Source organism: Lepisma saccharinum, chromosome 3 (genome assembly GCF_977018435.1).
Source record: "Lepisma saccharinum chromosome 3, izLepSacc3.1, whole genome shotgun sequence".
Lineage (NCBI taxonomy): Eukaryota > Metazoa > Arthropoda > Insecta > Zygentoma > Lepismatidae > Lepisma > Lepisma saccharinum.
Genome location: NC_139231.1, coordinates 15,507,512 through 15,528,205, shown reverse-complemented (window position 1 = coordinate 15,528,205; position 20,694 = coordinate 15,507,512). Strand labels below are relative to the sequence as shown.

The 20,694-nt window shown below is 38.9% G+C and overlaps 1 protein-coding gene across 1 annotated transcript in view; it reads left to right on the top strand.

Moving 5' to 3' along the window:
* LOC145984925 (uncharacterized) overlaps positions 1–19,484 on the top strand; it is a 273,074-nt gene extending 253,590 nt beyond the window's left edge. Inside the window, exons 4-5 of the mRNA XM_083118329.1 lie at positions 10,854–11,101; positions 13,379–19,484. Coding sequence (XP_082974455.1) covers positions 10,854–11,101; positions 13,379–16,151 — 3,021 coding nt within the window. The 3' untranslated portion in view covers positions 16,152–19,484. The remainder of the gene's footprint in view (positions 1–10,853; positions 11,102–13,378) is intronic.
* Positions 19,485–20,694: the final 1,210 nt, after the last annotated feature.

The window sequence follows — 20,694 nt, the reverse complement described above, 5'->3', positions numbered from 1 at the left end:
AATGGTTAACTTTACCAGCTGATGGATGCATTCGTTTGATAAGATAATAGAAACTGCGCCTACAGCCTAAAATAAGGTCGGAACTATTGTGTAGTGCGCCCCCCCCCCCCGGGACCAACTTGATTGTTAGGCGTGGAGGCCTCCCCGATGGCGCAGTGGTAGCGTCGTCGCTTTGTAATCAGGGGTCTCGGGTTCGATTCCCGGTGGAGGCACATAGTGGTTCCGATCCCACTTTAAACTGTAGGTCCAGTCCCGATTAGCCTTACTGTGCATGAAGTGGACTTAAAACAACAAATCAATCCAATCCAATCCATAATTGGCAGTATAATGGGGGGGGGGAGGTGTTGCTTGCGCAACTTTCGTTTACATCCCTGTATCCTTAAATTTCTTCTCAACGATAACAATAAATCATGCAAAAAAAGTTTTATGTAGTGCTTAATGTATAAAGCAAGTTATTTTCATTTTGGCAGGAATTATCATATTAGCCCTATTAACTACCATTTAAAAACAATTTATTTGAAAATCTTCTTTCTGTTTAATCACATAAAAAGTCAGTTACTAAATTGTAAATATTTTTTGCTTTCTATGCTAATTTCTCGTTCCACAGTCTATATTTTGGTTTTATTCATATAGGTAAGATATGCTTTGGTATTGCCCTATTGTCTTACATATGAGCTTTTTTCTATGTACATATTAGCCGTAACAAGACACAAATATGAGCTGAAAATCATAAATAAATATTAAAAAAGAATTTACTGTTGAAACAACTACATATCATATAATATTAATACTATCTGCCTTGTAATCCCGGGTTCCATACACGGTGGAGGCACATAGTGGTTCGGATGCCACTTTAAAACCGTAGATCCAGTCCCGATTAGCCTTACTGTGCATAAAGTGGACTTAAAACACAAACTCAACTCAACTCGACTAATAACATAATCGCTACCACGAGCCACTATGTACAGTGGGATGTAAAAGTATTGCTTTGCAACATTTTTCATTGCATCCTACGTGTTTTTAATGAATAGTTTTTTAAGTATACTGGTTTGGGGGCTACGTATGATGATATCACAAATCATGAAATTAATGTTGATATCGAACTATTATTTGTGTGAGAAAAATTTAAAACCTTGCTCTTCACAATACATATGCAGAATATTATGCGTGTCAGTGGCGGCTGGCCAAGTGCAACAAGTGCAGATGTTTTCACCTAATTTTCAAATTAATATTGACAATTTTCATTTGCTTGTTAAATTAAATTATTTCCCACCAGAACGCATACGATAATACTCAAATAATACGCCGCTCGGCGCTACGCACGTGAAGAGTTCATCGTAGCATAAACAAACCAAGAGCAGACGCTGCCAGGTTGCGGAAGACTTTAGCCGGTTGTCATGGCAACGGTGACGTCACCTAGCGTTGGAATTGAACGGGTGTCGCCATCTAGGTGCAGCAGTTCTCTCGTCGACAGAAAACATTGTATCCAGTGCTTGTGGCAAAATCGTTGCGTTCTCGCGAGATCTTGTTCCGCGTGAGTGTTTCGCGTTTCCTATCGTGTGTTGTGTTCATGTGTTGAGCTGTGGTTTGTACAGTGGCTCTCAAAAGTTTTAGGACAATGACATTTTAAACTAGGCAACCCAAATTACTTAAGACGCTGGTGGGTTGCGTGTAGAGGTAGGCTAAATTTCAGGGTTGCCACATGCACAATTGATATTTATAAAATACGCGAAAGAAAGATATCCAAGTATTATTGTATAAAACTAGAAAAAAAATATCAGTATTACATTTGTTGCAAATGAGAAATACTTTCTGAAAGAAAGAAAATCGATTTTCTAGTATTTCATCGCTGATGAGTCTACACAAAGGAAAAGAGGAGAGATGAAACAGAAGGGGACAACAGAGAGGAGAAGAGAGAAAGCAAAAAGAGGAGAGGAAAAGCAAAGGAGGGAATAAATGAAGGACAGAAGTGGATAGGAGAAGTAATGAGGAGAAAGGCAAAAGATGCGAGAAGAGATTAGGAAAATGGAGCAAAGAGGAGAGAAGAGAGGAAGGCAATCAGGATGAGAGGAGAGGAGTTTGGAGAGGAGAGAATTTGACGAGAAGAGGGGAGTGGAGAATAGAGTGAAAGAGAGAAGAGGAGAGGAACGAAAAGAAGAGGAGAAGAGTGCAGTGTAGTCGGAAATATAAGACAGGAGAGGAGATAAGAGGAGTGGAGAAGAGTGGGATGGAGACAAGATGCGACAAAAGTATGGAAGGCGATATGAGATAAAGCAGAGGAGAAGGAGGGGAGATAAGAAGGAGAAGAGAAGAAGGAGGAGAGAATAACAGAAAAGACTGGAGACGAGAGGAGGGAAGATGGAGTTGCAGAAAATATCGTCTCTACGTCAAGAATTGATGCATTGATCAAATTATCGACATGAAGCATGCAATAACATTTTAAAATGTATTATGTATTATGTAAAATGTATTAGATGGGTGCGAAATGCCTTTTGGTTGGGTCAGAGCAAGATAAATTCTCCCACGTAAGATCTTTGATTTCACCTGCTATTATACCACTAAAAACATGAATGTAATTTTAATATTTATAAGAATTATCCAATTTTTCTCCACTTCTCGGTTCGTTGAAATGGAGATTTTGTTATTTCCCCTCCCCCCATCGTTAATTCCAAACTGAATCATTCCGTTTCACACGGCGTGGACAATGAGCACAATGGGATATGTCTAAAACTTATGAAAATTTTCTGCCACCGGAGGGGTTTGAACCCACGACCGTCAGGTTGACAATCCTTGACGGTATCCACTACGCTACAAGCTTGCGCTCCTGAAAACAGGTAGGAGCAGCTGACCAATGTGAAATGTAGATCAAACTCTCCTCCTACATGTAATGTGCAATGAATACTTGTTTGTAACAAAGAAAACGAAGGTAGTACGAATTGGCGAAAACACTGAATGGAGAATTCCACATGATGAAAACTTTTCATTCAATATTACCGGAGGTATCCTTGCATTGAACTCGAGTGGGAAAAGGTGTAAAATTTGTATGTTCTGAATTGCCACAAACATAAATAGTTATTTCATTAATATTTGTCAATGCCTTTGAAGCAGTACACAATTATCGTTGGAGTATCATAATTCACGATCTTATACATGAAAATATTCCTTGGAACGTGTGTCAATTATATTTCTTTATTTTTTTTTAGGAAATTCCAGATGCACAACAATGTAGCCACCGTACACTGCTATTACAAATAATCTTACCATGTTCTTGTTTAATAGAAGGAGAAATATATTTTTTTAAAAAAGAAAGAACAACTTGTATGGAGGATCAAACCTGGGACAGCTTACAATGCTATCAAGAACTGTGACCAATACACTACGCCCTTGGTTTCCCTTGGAGCAATATATCTTAATTATTCTGTCGCCTCAATATTGTAAACTTTATCCTGAAAGAAAAAAAAAGTTCAATACTCTCATACAGCTCTTTACTTATAGAATTACTTTATACACATACATTTGAAATTTAACTCTGAATTTCTTTCTTCGTATTAGTATATCTAAGCTTGTGGATATTTTATTTGTACTTTTATTATAGTTATATGAACATCTACGAAATAAGTCCTTATAACTTGGAATCTAGTAAATATATACTATCAAGTCTTCAAATGCATTTTAGACCACTAGATTTTGACAAGAGAATTATGTATGATCAGTCATTCATTGCTGAAGCAAACGGTGAACGAAAACAAGTATCTGAGCAGCGATGAACAAGTGAGAGGAACGGGATTGCGTGGAGAGAGGAAAGCCACAGAAGTTACCAACCTTCCTTCAACGTGTACGGTTTCGCTCTGTCCACTCGATCCCCCCCTCCCCTTCCCCCCGTTTCTTCTCTTCCACTATGCGCGGCTTTGCTCCAGAGAGGCTGGGTCAGGGTACAGTTAATTGATTTCGCAAAAAGTATATCTATGTGCCACACATTTAATTGTTACTCACATGAAAAAAAAAATGTCAATTTGCATTCAGGGGCTAGTTTCACAGTTACAAACTATTTTGGCCTTGCTGAGAAGTTTAGTGTAAATAGGCATTTTGTTTATAAATTTTGAAATTGAGGTCTAAGGTTGAAATCCTCATATTTAGGGCTTGAACTCGTCACCTAAGAGGTTGATGATCCGTCCTCTTCTTTGTGCGTGACCTTCTTTATTTTTTTAAATTCATTATTCATCCTCATCCTCGCGATTAGCCGTAAAATAAGAGAAGCCGTCCTCAGTGATTTTGCGGTCAACGCACTGTGCTATGGACTCCGACTGCGGGACGGCATGTGTTCGAGTCCGCCTGGGTTCAGTCTCTATGTTCTCGGCCTGTGTATAGGACCGATGGCAACCCACCATCCTGAGGAAATTGGGGAGCTATGGGTGAGTAGCGTCACCCGGTCTCGGAAATCGCCTATGGGGGATGTTCCTGGGTAAACGAAAAGTAATCGATCAGACAATTCGATTATCGAAGACGATAAAAGAATTTCCGGTTTGACCAAGTTTCCAATATAAGCAAATAGAATACAGATTGTCTTCGAGCTTACTTTGTTAAAAAGGAACGGATACAATATGCATAACTTGTAACTTTTAAGTGACATAGAGAAACAAAGATACCTCGAAGGAATGGGTCAGTTCCCGGAGCCTTTGGAACAATAGTAATCTTCTCCGAGACAATGTTGATCCTCTACCAACGGTTGGTATATATACATGTATATTAAACAAGAAAGTTCATTCGCTTATAGATTAAAAGAGTTTTTACAATAACAATGAAGTAAATAAGAATAAATTCTTAAAGAAAAAAGGAAGATTAAATACACTAACGCAAAACAAAGATATTCCATAATAGTTTTAAAGTGCACATTTAATTTCTCATTAGTAAAACTACAGATCAATTTTTACATAAACGTATATTTTAAGTTGGTTCTAATTTATGTTTGGCCATTTATCATTCTTCATAATTTTCATACCAATTAATCATTAACATATATATGCCAGTTGAATTCACAAAAACGAAAAAAAAAAAACAGGCACTTCTACACATACTATGCAGGTAGTTTACTAAAATTTATTAAAAAGAAATAAAATGAAATTACACACGATCAAAGGGATATTTTCCTGTATAAGATCGTGACTTATGATACTCCAACAATTCTCCATTTAATGTTTTCGCCAATTCGTACTACCTTCGTTTTCTTTGTTACAAACAAGTATTCATTGCACATTACATGTAGGAGGAGAGTTTGATCTACATTTCACATTGGTCAGCTGCTCCTACCTGTTTTCAGGAGCGCAAGCTTGTAGCGTAGTGGATACCGTCAAGGATTGTCAACCTGACGGTCGTGGGTTCAAACCCCTCCGGTGGCAGAAAATTTTCATAAGTTTTAGACATATCCCATTGTGCTCATTGTCCACGCCGTGTGAAACGGAATGATTCAGTTTGGAATTAACGATGGGGGGAGGGGAAATAACAAAATCTCCATTTCAACGAACCGAGAAGTGGAGAAAAATTGGATAATTCTTATAAATATTAAAATTACATTCATGTTTTTAGTGGTATAATAGCAGGTGAAATCAAAGATCTTACGTGGGAGAATTTATCTTGCTCTGACCCAACCAAAAGGCATTTCGCACCCATCTAATACATTTTACATAATACATAATACATTTTAAAATGTTATTGCATGCTTCATGTCGATAATTTGATCAATGCATCAATTCTTGACGTAGAGACGATATTTTCTGCAACTCCATCTTCCCTCCTCTCGTCTCCAGTCTTTTCTGTTATTCTCTCCTCCTTCTTCTCTTCTCCTTCTTATCTCCCCTCCTTCTCCTCTGCTTTATCTCATATCGCCTTCCATACTTTTGTCGCATCTTGTCTCCATCCCACTCTTCTCCACTCCTCTTATCTCCTCTCCTGTCTTATATTTCCGACTACACTGCACTCTTCTCCTCTTCTTTTCGTTCCTCTCCTCTTCTCTCTTTCACTCTATTCTCCACTCCCCTCTTCTCGTCAAATTCTCTCCTCTCCAAACTCCTCTCCTCTCATCCTGATTGCCTTCCTCTCTTCTCTCCTCTTTGCTCCATTTTCCTAATCTCTTCTCGCATCTTTTGCCTTTCTCCTCATTACTTCTCCTATCCACTTCTGTCCTTCATTTATTCCCTCCTTTGCTTTTCCTCTCCTCTTTTTGCTTTCTCTCTTCTCCTCTCTGTTGTCCCCTTCTGTTTCATCTCTCCTCTTTTCCTTTGTGTAGACTCATCAGCGATGAAATACTAGAAAATCGATTTTCTTTCTTTCAGAAAGTATTTCTCATTTGCAACAAATGTAATACTGATATTTTTTTTCTAGTTTTATACAATAATACTTGGATATCTTTCTTTCGCGTATTTTATAAATATCAATTGTGCATGTGGCAACCCTGAAATTTAGCCTACCTCTACACGCAACCCACCAGCGTCTTAAGTAATTTGGGTTGCCTAGTTTAAAATGTCATTGTCCTAAAACTTTTGAGAGCCACTGTACAATGAACCCAGTAAATGACATACTGTGTAATTTGTTGCAGACACCATTTTCCAGATGGGCGGATGAAGACAAAAGAGACGTTTTAAATTGTGGGGGGCCCACTGACACTTACTATTTGTTTTTCATTGCCTATAAATATTCTTCTTCACCTGTTATTTTAGGCACAAGCCGCTACTGATGCGTGTATATCCTTTTCAATGGTTAATAAGATCAGTTCGATCCTACAACGGATATTAAGATTTAATTTAGCCTCTAGTGCTTAAAGCTACGTATAAATGTGCAATTTATATATTTAAAATAAACATCGCATTCCTAAATTCTAGATCATGTCGCCACCTATGGGAGAGCGTTATCACTACGCTATCTGGGAGGTTCCAATATTGTCAACAGACCAAAATTCCAGCCTGGCTAAACTAAGGGGCATCACCCCCTTTCCCAAAAGACTTACCAAGTACTAAAATTAAATAATGATTGCTTAAGTTGGTGTTTTAAGTTCACTTAAAGGCTAATTGGGACTGGACCTACAGTTTAAAGTGGGATCCGAACCACTGTGTGCCTCCACCGGGCATCGAACACGGGACCTCTTGAACACAAGGCGATGACGCTACCACTGCGCCATCGGGGAGGCCCTATTAAATAATGAGGATGTACTTGTTTAGCATGCTTGTATAATCGATGGTTATTAATTTCCTCTGAACTTATTGGAAGGCAAGGATTAGATGGGGGTCATGCAGCTTTGAATGACAGTACCAAAGATTTATGCACACTACTACTCATGAGAATATGCATAAAATATTAATCAGGAACTTTACTTTTCATCAACTGGATCTCACATAATTTTTTTAATTTTTTTAATATTAATTTTCTTGCCAATGCAGATGTTTTTACACAAATTTGGTGATCTTAACTACACGTAATCTAATAACAATACAATATTAATTAATTTACATATTATTATTAATAGGCCTATAAATTATATTAACGTACTAATTTAAGCATTTATATTATCATTATTATTATTTCTGAAACACTTCGGACCCCTCGATAAATATATTTCTACAGGGGTGTAAGCTCCTGCCTTCCTGGCATTCACAACTTGGTACGAGCCAAGTGGCATGACGTTCTATGCAAAATTGTTACTTGGCGCGTCCTCGTCCATGAAATCCAGGAATGCATATGCATCCGAGTGTACCACTTCCTCTCGTCATTAGCATGCACCATCTACTTCGAGGCCTGCAAACACTCGTGACAGAGTTTTACGTGCTTGACACAGATCCCCTGCGTGAGATCTCGCTGCACACGACAAAGCAGTGTTGCCAACTGTACGCGGACGGAACTTTAATGTTCCATACGGACGTACGGTCTAGACATCGCCAAAAAAACGTCACACACAGCAAAACTCAAGAATGTTTCCGTAAACATGGACGTCCACAGCATTTTTTCCAAAGTGGCCACAAGCACACACACACACACACACACACACACCCTTTGATACACGCACATACATAAAACACACGTAAAACTGAACTATTATTTTCGCATATTGCATAACTAGATATAAATGAATGGATTATAAGATTAGATTTCTGAGCAGCATTGACAGAAAAGAACTATTTCATTACAAAATTATATAATGTGACAAATTTACACATTAAACGAAAGCTATTCTACACTTCAAAGTGCTAAAACACCAACATGGAGTTTGAAACAATTTGTATTAATTTTACGCACCGGAACTACAATTATCGACTTACTTAGCTCAACAGCCTGTAAAAGTTTTTTTTCGAAACCCAGGTGCGGGTGGAGTAATTGCCCCCCCCCCGCCCTTGCCCCAACCTGTTGGCGTCCATGACTGTAAGGAAAGTTTTTTTTTTAGTTTCTTGTTTCTTTTTTAAAGATTAACAAACAATTGTTGGCCTACACACAGAAAAAAAAGCAACTAAAATACACCGAACCATACCCCGGAATTTAAAGTTATGTGTTTTCTGGTCGCAATTGCAAGCTTAATTAGGTTTACAACTTGAACAGGGATTCGGGGTTCGAATCCCGGTCTCAGCAATGGTGTTCTTTGTGTGTTCCCTTTATCAGTTTCATCCAGTGCCGTGCCCAGGATTTTCGATAGCTGTTTTTTTTAGTCAGTCCTCATTTTGTCATCTTTCCCTGCCATTGACGTTCTTTATTTTAGGAATTCTGTGCCAAAGAGGGGGGGGGGGGTTATGACGTTCACGAACCTACCCTTAGCCACTAGTTTCATCATATGATCACACTCATCGTTGGGGTTAGTCGAAAGTGGCAAGAAGCGACGCTAAATAATTTTAAAAAAAACTTACTGAAGGTACACACGCACGTACAAGAAAGCCTAAAATGCAAGTACACGGCCCAGGAGGCAAAAACAAGGTCCATGTGTTGAGAGGTTAGCAACACTGCTCTAGAGGAACCATTGCTAGCTTCCCTGGCCGTTGCCAATGGGCAAGAAACGCTCGTAAACGGAACTTACACAGGAGACAAAACCTGTTCCTCCAAACAGCTGTTCCGATTCATTCACCTGGTGTCAAGATTACGGCCGAATGTGACGTAAGCAAGTTTCCTCACGTGCATAACTGTACTCATCGTAGTCACGAGCATCGGGGGATGATTTGTTGGCGAGTCGTACGTCCCATGCTAACCGCGGTAATTCATGAATCAAGATCTTTTCTTGCATGCAAGGAAAATCAGTCATTCATCGACTATGGACGAACTGAATTTCTGCACTGTTCATTTATCTTCTGCGACATTGATGGTCCCAAAACATTTTCAGCAGTTCTGTTTTCTTATTGCAGTTTGAATACGGTCCATTAACCTTTTTTCCGGATCAGTTCAAAGGGTCCAAGTTCCGTATTGAAATGAAACAATACGCATCTTGGACAGAATTTAAATTGTGAGAGAAGAAATGGTTCCGGTCCTGGACTTTTAACACCCCTGGTTTTAAGTCCACTTTATGCACGGATAGGCTAATCGGGACTGAACCTACATTTTAAAGCGGCCTCCACGAATAGACGTCATTCGCCCTGCAAATTTTTAGGTTTATTAAAATTTACAAGTGATGGGTATTTTTACTAATCTTCTGGGACTCCATGTTCATGTTCTGCCCCCTTCCCCCCACATTTTGACTCCAAGTTACGCTACCACCTCACAGAGTATCGAACCCGGCACCCCTTGATTAAAAGGCGACGACGTTGCCACTAACCCATTGGAGAGGCTTTCTGTGGTTTGGATCGCACCTTAAACTGTACGACTTGCAACACATTTTGATAAACTTTGCAGAAACGCAGCAGAGATTGTAAAATATGTACGCACAGTACATAACCCCGAAAACATTTTTCAACATTGGATATTCGACTGCATCCCACACTTTCCCTGCCATTTTATAATGAATCTCGTACTCTATAACTGTAGCTTACGCTACTTACAGTTGCTACTTTTTTTTTCATACAATTTCTTCGTTTTACCTAAAAGAGCAGCTTGAACATTGCCATTTGAACTACGTTTGAGTTATTTTTTATTGTACATAAAAGCATGTACAAGAGCAAATCCTTTTATCGCAATAATGGTTTTATTTTAAGCAGTGAACACAGTACAGCATGATATCAAATACAGTAAATCAAATGAAAACACAGCATTATACAAATCTGATATTATATAACATCAATATTTCATTTCCTTATGTTACAATATCAAGTTGTAAGTAAACGAGATCTTCTACCAAACCTCTTCTCAAGGATGTTAGAAATGGTTTGCTTGTAATATCTACTTAGATATTTAAAATCACTAATATAATAATAGTATTAATGAAATTAAAAATCATTACAATTTTGCAAAGGATGAAGAATTTCTGAAATGTACATCACAAGATGCGATTTGCAAAATTTATTGATGTATTATTAAGTTTTAGGATGCGTTTTTACATATTATAGTTAAATATACCGGGTGGTCCAAAAGTCCCGAACGATCACATATCGTGAGAAATACACATCGAATCGGAATACGAGAAAATACGTGTTTAATAAGTGAAAGAAAGCTATTCAATGATATCAAGTGTGATATCATTGAATAGCTTTCTTTCACTTATTAAACACGTATTTTTTCGTTTTCCGATTCGATGTGTATTTCTCACGATATGTGATCGTTCGGGACTTTTGGACCACCCGGTATAATAAAAAAGCGATAACTGTTTCTCAAAATTGCCTTAAGCGTAGTGTATATATATATATATTACATCCCCATTTATTTCTTGTGCACTGTAACGTGTCCTTGTTTTTCAGTTCCTTGAAGTGGATGGAGGTTTCGTGGATACCTCAGCACCACCTATCATCATTCCTGGAGAAACCATCGCCCCGTCGTCCACCAAGAACAGCATGTACGCGATGGAAGCGTTCTGGGCCCTCGCCATCCTCCCGTCCACTCGCTACATCGAGCGCCATCTGTTCAGGGGACTCTGGAACTACGCTCTGCTGGGGAAGATAGCCGGCAGCGTCAAGTTCTCGCTCTCTTCCCTGCCAGCATATCGCAGGTGAGTGGACAAAGTGGCACACTGTCCCCTAACACCCCTTCCGAAAAAAGAAAAAAATTAACAATATAATGAGCAGTTTTATACTCAATTTACCTTTAGAAGACCTCAAAGGGTCCGCCGCTTTTGGCTAATCGCGCCGATGAAATATATTAAGGGACACTCACACACAAGGTTGGCATATTAAAAACAAAATTGTTTATCTAATGCACTTTTTATAATTTAATAGTGTATGAATGAAACAGTATTGTTCCGCACGTAACTAATGTATATTGTTGTTAATGTCAATGTATTTTTGATCCCTGGTTCGATACCCGGTGGAGGCACAAGTGGTTCGGATCCCACTTTAAACTGTAGGTCCAGTCCCAATTAGCCTTACTGTGCATAAAGTGGACTTAAAATACCAAATCAATGTATTTTGTTGCATTCACAATATAATGTGATATTTTGGAAAACAGGACTGTACTTTTGCGAACAGCCTACATGTGAGATTTACAAGTTACGTAGGATATAGGTATTTTAAGAAGTTCGTCACATTTTTACTTTATAATTAGAAACACAGTCCTTTCTGGGATGATTAACAGATTGTTCTTACAAAATTAGTTTTCTTGACATTATACAAGGTGTCCCATAAGTCTGAAACCATAGGAGAAGAACAAAACAAGTTAATGTTAGGAACTTATTATTGTATAACACAGTTAAAGAATGTGTTCAAGGTCCCCATCAGCAAAATAACTTGGATTCGCTCCTCCTTGGGCAGTGCCATGGTTTACCTGTAACATAAAAAAGGGTAACATGAAATATATACTACGTATATGGTTACAGACTTATGGGACACACGGTATTTTAAACGTTTTATTTGTTTAAATTTTTTAGTTGATTAAAACACAGTTTAAAACACTTGTTTCCTATTTCAAGCATAAATATGAAATCCGCATTCTTACTAAATGTTTGCATTGCAGAACGGAACAATAGGCCTGTTCTAATAAAGTTGTATCTATTTACTGCGCCACATACCTTTCCAACAGTTACAATTTTCACACTTCTTTCTACTGACTGTGCGTGTGTGACATGGAAAGTTTATGTAGGAACAATTGAAAAGAACTTTACTATCTAAGACAAAAGTCTTACTGTTGTCACATGATTGTTTATTGGAGGTGGAGCGAGTTTCTAAGTTGGCTTATCAATTAATTCTGTATCTCAGAATATGGGCGTCCGGAAAGGGGGCAAGGGGGGCGTGGCCCTCCCTGGAAAATGAAAGTCGATCTAAAACTATATATTTCACACATATAATTTCATTTCAGCCACAATAATATGTGTTAATTATTGCATGAACATGATAAATTCAAATTAAAGCAATGCTTTTTTAGGGAACAACACTATTATTGGCGAAAATGTACCTTGTTTGCCCCCCCCCCCCCGGAAAAAATACCTTCCTTGATCCTCCCTGGGAAATATCCTGCGGACGTCCATGTCTCAGAAGCTTCAAAATTAAGACTACGGGGTTGGAAAGTTCGCACAGTTTACCTTTTCAAGACTGGTTCCTGAATTATAACACCCTTCTGAATGCTAGCTCTCTTACATTCACCCATTGTCATGGTCAACATGTTTTCAGGGCTGCGAAGATAGCATTCCTCTGATGAACGAACACCTCAATATTTGTTAGAAATAATTGATCCTAAGTGCTGTGATGTCAGGATAGTTTTGAACACATATTTTGTAGAATGTTTTTTTTTTTTTTGTAAATAACAAACCACACTGACCCTGCTTTTCAGAGGACTGTTTTCTTCGCACACTTCTTGTAATTTTCTGAAATGAACAACAATAACCCACTTTTCTATTTCAATTGTTTAACTAAATGCACGGCCATGAAAATAGGCGGCTGGGCAGAATTGCGCTGGTGCCACATATGGGAATTTTTATGTCATCCGGGACCTTTCGAGCAAATACTGTCAGTTTGTGTCACATGGATTACAAAAATCAACTCTACAACGAGATCTTTCATTCATTTAAATATCCGAACACACAGAGTTATGCTCCGACGTGGCAACAACGCGAACTTCTGCCACCTGCCTAATTTAATGGCCGTACGTTTAAGTGTATATCTGTTTGACGCCAAGGCCTGGCAAGCTGTTTATCAATTTGCAATCGGCACATCTAGGGAACATTATCATGAGAACTCTAAAAATATAGTTTACAAAGACTGGCATAACTAAATAGCTGAAACTGTTGCTGCAACTTGTACATGTAAATGTACTAATATTACGATTTTTGTTACAGGCTTCCACATGCTTCTGCATATGCAGAAGCGAGAGCAGCCAATATGACAGCAGCCATCATGCGCTGGCATTGCAAGAGCAGATCCACACTGACATGCCTTGGTCAGCTAGCCACCGACCTGCACAAAGCAGGATTCTTCACCGAGCGGGATATCAACTTCCTCAGAGCGTGGACGAGAGATCTTCAGCGGATCCATTACCTGGAACCTCCAATAGTGCCTAGGCGAAGAGGGCACACCAACCCTTGTCTGGGAGCTGATGGCCTTTATGGACTTTCATTTTACCCAGCTATGCCTCTTATAACTGTGACGGAACAGCAGCTTGCCAGGAGGAACCAGACTTTGAACAGATACAACAATGACGAGAATCTTCTGGATTGGATCAAGAAAGTTGACGATGACCATTTCTCTGATCGGCACGATGAGAGGATCGGTGGCAGTGATGGAAGGCAGCAAAGACGGAACTTGGATGCCGTGGTTTCTCTGGGTAACCATACCGAAGCAGCTCAAGGTGAAAAGGTAGCATTGTTGGCCATGAACGATACAGTGCCAAAGAGGGAAAGAACCATGCTTAACGATTCCCCCATCACCATCACCTACATCTCTGATACATTGAACAGCTCTTCCAGTAACAAGAATACTTACTTAATACCAGAGTATCCAGTGAACGGTGATGAAAATCAGAAGTTGGTACCCCTGACGGAAGATTCACACCATGAGGTCGGAGCAATCCAGAAGGAAATTGCCGATAACATGTGCCTGGGATTCTCAGACTTGGTTCCATTCCATCCGGAACTTGTGTTCAATTCCATTCTTCTTGTTATATCATTCAGCACACCAAGATACGATCTGATTCCTATGTTTGAAGTTATGTACAGGAATAGCTTCCAGAACATCTTGTACTGCGGAGTCCCACATGAATCTATGGAGATTTTCCTCAGAAAGTATCAAGTATCTGAGAATAGATCTCTCTCCTTTCTTCCTGCATATACCAAGAGTAGTTATGAGTGCATTTTGGGAGCCATGGAAATGGGGTATCACGTGGAAGGATATCTGCTTGTAAATGACGAGTCCCTCCTTAACACGTGGAATCTGGATAACATGAACTTCAGCCAGGTGTGGTATGGTTCAACAAATCTGAAGAAAGTTGCCAAGGATGATTGGCAGGAGTTGGATCCAGGTGGCCAGAAAATCCCTCGCATCATCGATGGAGTTATTTATGCAACGAGGTTTGTATCTAACATAGTGGGAATACAAGAAGGTTACAACTATTATGATGTGAAAGAAATGGTGACAAGGTACAAACAAGGAAGCCCTCCCGTGCCAGATTACAAACTCTCCGAGCCCAGCAATAAAGGCATTTTGGTCAATGGACACGTGCCTATAGTGCCATCACCAGTTCAGGTTCCAGAAAAGCATTCCACACGAAAACCAGAAGCAGCTTCATCAACAACACCAACTGAGAAATCGAGCAGCACGGAGCGGTACCAGAGCACAGTTCCAGCTTACGTCGCATCTGCAGAAGATGCACCTCACTCGTGGACCGAGGACAGAGAGCGACCTGCGGCTATTCTTGAAAGTGATGTTGGTCGTGATGTGTCGTTTGTTGTGACTGACAGGGCTCCTTTATCAGAGTTTGCAGTCAGAGAAGATGACGCTAATAGCACTAATCTTCCAGGTGCTGATGAACTGGATGGCAACACGTCATCCACCGAAAAGGCATATCAACCTGCATCACCGCTGCTAGATTACCTTCTGAAAGACTGGCACAGGGAATCATATTTGGAAAGAGGTACGTCAGATGATGTCATAAGTACCGACGAAAAGCAGGAAAATCTTGAAGGAGATGACTCCGAGATGAAAGCAAACAATACGGAAGAGAGTTGGTTAGGACCCACTGACGAAATAATCACTGTTGAATTCAAAGTGCAAGATGGCGAAACTTCTTCCATTCCACCATACTCTGTCGAAGAAAGCCGTGAGGATCCTGAAAGTGAGAAAATTGTGGCTGAAGAAACTCCAAAAAGACCAACAAGAGACGAGAAGAGCTCTGAAGAATTTCTTCATGATCTGGAAGCAGATAGCTCATCGATATCCATCAGGAAAAGAGAAGCTTCGAGAAGCTCCAGTATCAGCAGAAATCCTCTTGGACAAGCTGACGATGGCACCGAGGCCCGAGATAATGATCAGAACAATCAGCATGCTAAAATCGACCGACTGCTTACAGAGCTTGAGGAAATGTACATGGCCCTCGTCGAAAAGTTCCAGTCTGAAGATTTTCCTGTTAAACACAGATACCGCCACCACGAAGACCGTCTTCCATTCCGCCTCGATCCACGAGAGTTCAGGCACCTGCACTGCGACAAGGAACCTGCAGCAGAACTGTGCAATCTTCTCAGAGAATTCTTCCTCAGGCTCAGCAACAACATTGGCAAAGAGTTTAGGCTACTCTATGACATGGTCCCTGCTTACTATGTCCCCGTTCGACTCCTGAAGACATTCTACCTAATGGGAAACATTCTTCTGCACCACGGTGTGCCGGAAGAGTTGGCGCTTCCACTTCTCTTCAGAGGACTTGCAGACGAATCCGAATGGGTGAACCTGCAGAAGTCTCATTTCGGTGTTGACGCGACAACAACAGTAGAACCCAAGTACCCCCTGTTTCAAGAAAACTCAGACTTCTTGTACCCAGTGCATCTCAACAGGATATATGAAGACATGAAGTTCAGAAGTGTATTCTGTTTGAAATATCTACTTAACGTTCTAAAAACATGAATGTAGGCAAATTACATAGTGCTATTTTAAAAAATATATATCGTAATTGTAAATACGTCAAAATGACTTCTTTGAAGCTGCGAACCAGAAGTATTTACCCCCCTCCCCCCGAAGTGAGTAATAGTATTTTACACAATTAGTGCCTTAAGTCGTGGAAATCGTCCAGTATTGTGCCTTTCAATATTGTTGAACTTCGATTGCAAGAAACTGATAATACAAGGCAGTTCCCTGTTATTATGTGTTCTTTGAGAACTGGCCTGTTGTGAGAGTACAATTATTGTTGTGCCTGCAGTGTGTATATATATTTTAAACAGATACAAGTGATGATGGCTGTGAGTGCGCGTGCTAAGATGAATTGTTAGTGAATCATGATTGTTGTACCTGTTCTAAAGAAAAGGGTGAGGAAGATAAAGCCAGTCGAAAGAGGAGCAATATTTAGAAATCCAGAAATGTACAAATGAATTTTACATCCATGCATACAAGATAAAAAGAGGTAAGGTAGTAGTGTAGTGATAACTTGACATTGTTGCTAATATGTATGTAGAATTTACAGTTTGACTCCAGTTTTGAAGATAGTTTAGTTTAGAGTGAAATGTAGAAATGTGACAGTTTTTGCTGTTTACTTTTATGTATCGAAGAGACTAGATTTTTAAAAACTCCAGACAGTGCTCCAGTGCCTAGACGAAAAGTATTCATAAAAAATGCCATTCAATATTGTTGAACTTCTCTTGTAACATAGATTTTTTTTCCACTACATGTATTGAACATTTTATGTATAAGTTTTTGCAGTGTTGCTTCCCCACTGCCCCTAAGCCCAGCTGTCCTAAAATATCCGCTTCCCTTGTGAAATTCCCAGGCACTGTTGGTAGTCATCCCCCACTTTTAAGGAATGCTGCATTTAATACTACTTTATCCAAACTCTTCTGCACATGATGTCATTTTACTCAATTGTCTGAAAATAGATTTTAGAAAGCATTTCAGGAATGAGAATTGCCATATGCAGGGAATTTCTTATTTTTATAGTGTCAAGAATTAAACACTTTTAACACACAATAATTCAAAATTATCACACTGGGATCCTGAAAAACGGCAAATCATTTTCAATTAAATTTGGGAGCAAGACAATCCCCCTAAATTCTACTATTGATATTTCACAAGCCTAGATTCTGTAGATTCCAAAGAATTGTCATTTTCTCTTCATACACTGAAAAGAAGTACTAATCATTCTGCGAAACTGGTTTTTATGATGTTCTATTTATTAACTGTGGTGACCACTGCCACCATTTACTTGGGAACTTGTTGTACTGTTGCTTGCCGAGCTTCTGTTTTTTTGTTTTTGCAACATGCACTGTTGTTGCCTGACCACTGTTGATGTTTAATTCATGAGGGAAGTGCATAATGGCATATGTTTTTCTTTATTTCTGTGTCAGTGTGTGAGCTATCTGTTATATACTTTCCTGATTTTGCAGTTCTTGTATTTCATACGATTGACAAGTCCAGTGGTGGTCGGGGCTTTTTCTTTTTTAATTGTTAGGAGCTGATTGATCATTTCCTTAACACATTGCCGCCCGTATACAACTAAGGTCGTTTAGCTTCTGTGTCCATTTTCTCCCCCCGTGTTGATTGAAGAACGAAAAGGGGTGCACCACGTGACATTGGGTGGAGGTCCGGTGTGGTATCCCGAGAGCATGTCAGAGGGCTCCATGTTTCAATCTTTGGAGGACCAATAGGGGATCATAGGTAGGGAACACCAGAGCCATTTGCATCCTTCAGGGTGCCATTTTGAAAATAAAAACAACTGAAAATTCAAGATGGCAGCCACTTTTTTTGTTTGAGGTAAGGGTGCCAAGTTTGGATTCAGAAAATGCCTAGGCTGGTTGTTTAAAAAATGCCCCTCCCAGAGCTGGGCATGGATGTGTTGGCTTAATGGATGTAATGTGCCTTGTACTCACACTCTGCATCACATTCATCTGGGTTATCAAGGGGAGGAAGTATCATTTGTGTTTCCTAAGTTGGCTACTTTGGGGGTTCATTTGTGAGCTACATTAATGTTGTAAGAAGGGAAGGCAAGGCAATGGTTTGATGATTGGAGTACTTAACAGATGAAGAAAAAAAGCTGCCCTGTCCATCGTCTAACTTAACAAACACATCAAATACAACCAAAGAAAGGAAATGCATGCTATTATGCACATCCCACATGAATTAAATAAAAATGGACAGTGGACAGCCACACACTGCAACAGGTGACTGGTAACAACAAGACATTTAGTGGTATGCTGCAAGAGTAACAATTTTAAGCTCGGCAAGCAACAGTACAGAGCAGGCTGAACCTCGCCCTTTAATAAAGGAAATTGAAATTGAAATGCACAAGTATTGATTGGCAAATTGTCCATGACCATTGTCATTAGATTTTCTCTTCCATCCAACTTGTTATTTAAGGAGTGGATTTTGACATATGCTGGAGTAGAGGTTGCCAGCACCTTGTTTGGCCGTTTGTTTCAATTCTTGAACCTCTCATTGATGGAACGGTTACTTGGTAATAGTTATGGATCCCACTTTACAAGTGGCAGTGGCCACAAAAATGGACAGATCATAAAAAACAGTTTTGCCGATAAGTGAGTATATTAATTTGCTACCACATTTTTCATCCACAGAAACATAAATTTTTCTTGTAAGACTTTATAAAAGAAATTATGATTTCTGGAATACTTCATGTTTCTGCATTATACATGATCACTGAAATTTTTAACAAAGCATCTCAACATTTATATCATTGCCATTGCGTTAAAACTACACAAACATTCTCCCTTCCACATACTCACCTAACAATTCCCATTTCAAACACTTACAAGATGATTTCAGAACATTATACAAAACAGGGATGCATGCTTTTATTTCAACTTTAGAAAAAAAACTTGTCAATAATGAACGAACTGAAAGGTGTGTGTCATGGATGTGTACAAGAAGCAACACACACATATATTACAAGCATCACATATTTTTAAAAAATGTTCAAATATATAAAATTGTTTCTGTAAATATGCAAAACATTAGAAGTAATATGTATATTTTTGTTTTTAATCAGATCTCTATGAAGTGTTATTTGTTTTTGTTACTTGACAGCGACGTCAGGTTAATAAAAGAATAAAAGTGAGTTAAGAAACATTCTCATCTATTCCAGTATTCATATTTAGACGAATGTTCCTATGTGCAATTAGTTACTGAAATAACTCTTAACTGCTGTGAAAATATATTTACCTTGTAAAAATGATACTATTTATGACTGTACAACAGTTGTATATAACGAATGCCGAAATTTTAAAGAAAATAAATAAATAAAATATATTTTTCTGGATGTTTTTCTCCATGTCTAATCTAATTTAATCGAGGGTGGTTAGCTGATGTAGCTTAAGTGCATGAGGAACAGTTTGTGTCCACCCAGATGCAAGGAACCTAAACTGCTCCTCCCCCACGTTTTTCGAGCTGGAGAAAGAGAGGTCTGTGAGCATTATGATTATGGGAGTATTATTTTTTACTTGTTCTTGGGAATATCAAACTTCGCATGGTGCAGAAAAACACACGAACAAAAGGGGACAGCTTAAAGATTTGACGGCAGGCGGAAAAGTCAAAACTTACATTTTATTAGCCGTGACTTGAAGTTGTTGCATTTTTCTTCTCCATAAGGAATACATGGTATTGTGAAAATATGTATTCATCATATTTTTGAAACATCGTATCTAGCTTAATAATGAACTTTAAAAAATGTTTCCACTTGCAACACAGGGAGAAATTCATACTCTCTTGTATGCTGTCCCCCACAATGACAATAAATGCACACCTGGTGCAAAAGTGTCACTCTTCACCTTCATGATGACAATGGGAATAAGGTTACCATATTTTCACGACATTAAATCAGGGGTCCAAAATGATCTCGACTTTTACCATTTCCTGATCCAATATAATATTGTGAAAGTTTCTTAACCTCCTAATTAACCCTTCAAGCCGGGAGTTAAATACCCATCAGCCGATGCGAGAGGCGGTAATTTTAAATCACCAAAACAGCAATTTTCGCAGAATGTCACAAAATTGAACATATCTTAAAAGCCATTTGCTCAATTACAAAGACATTTTCAGGACTTGTAAACGAAACTTCACACTACACAAAAATGTATGTAATTACATTTATACTATAATAACAAAAACAATAATAAAAATAAAAAAAATACATGTTGCGTTTACAAAGTACTCCTTCTGTCTTGTGTTCTTGTTAGTTTAGAAGTCCAACGTTGTGTGGTACAATTTAAAATATGCTTCGAAACACAGTCCTACTTCACTATCTGAACACCAATAAACACTTTTGAACTATACTCATGAGCAGGCGCGTGCCCAGGATTTTCGTAATGGGGGGGGGGGTTATGAATCCAATACATTTTCCAGTTCACAGGTCAAATTTCTTGTAATAAATTAGATAATTAATATACTTGGATTTTACCCCAATGAACACAATCAATGTATTTGCTATGGATGCTTCATGTTTTTATTG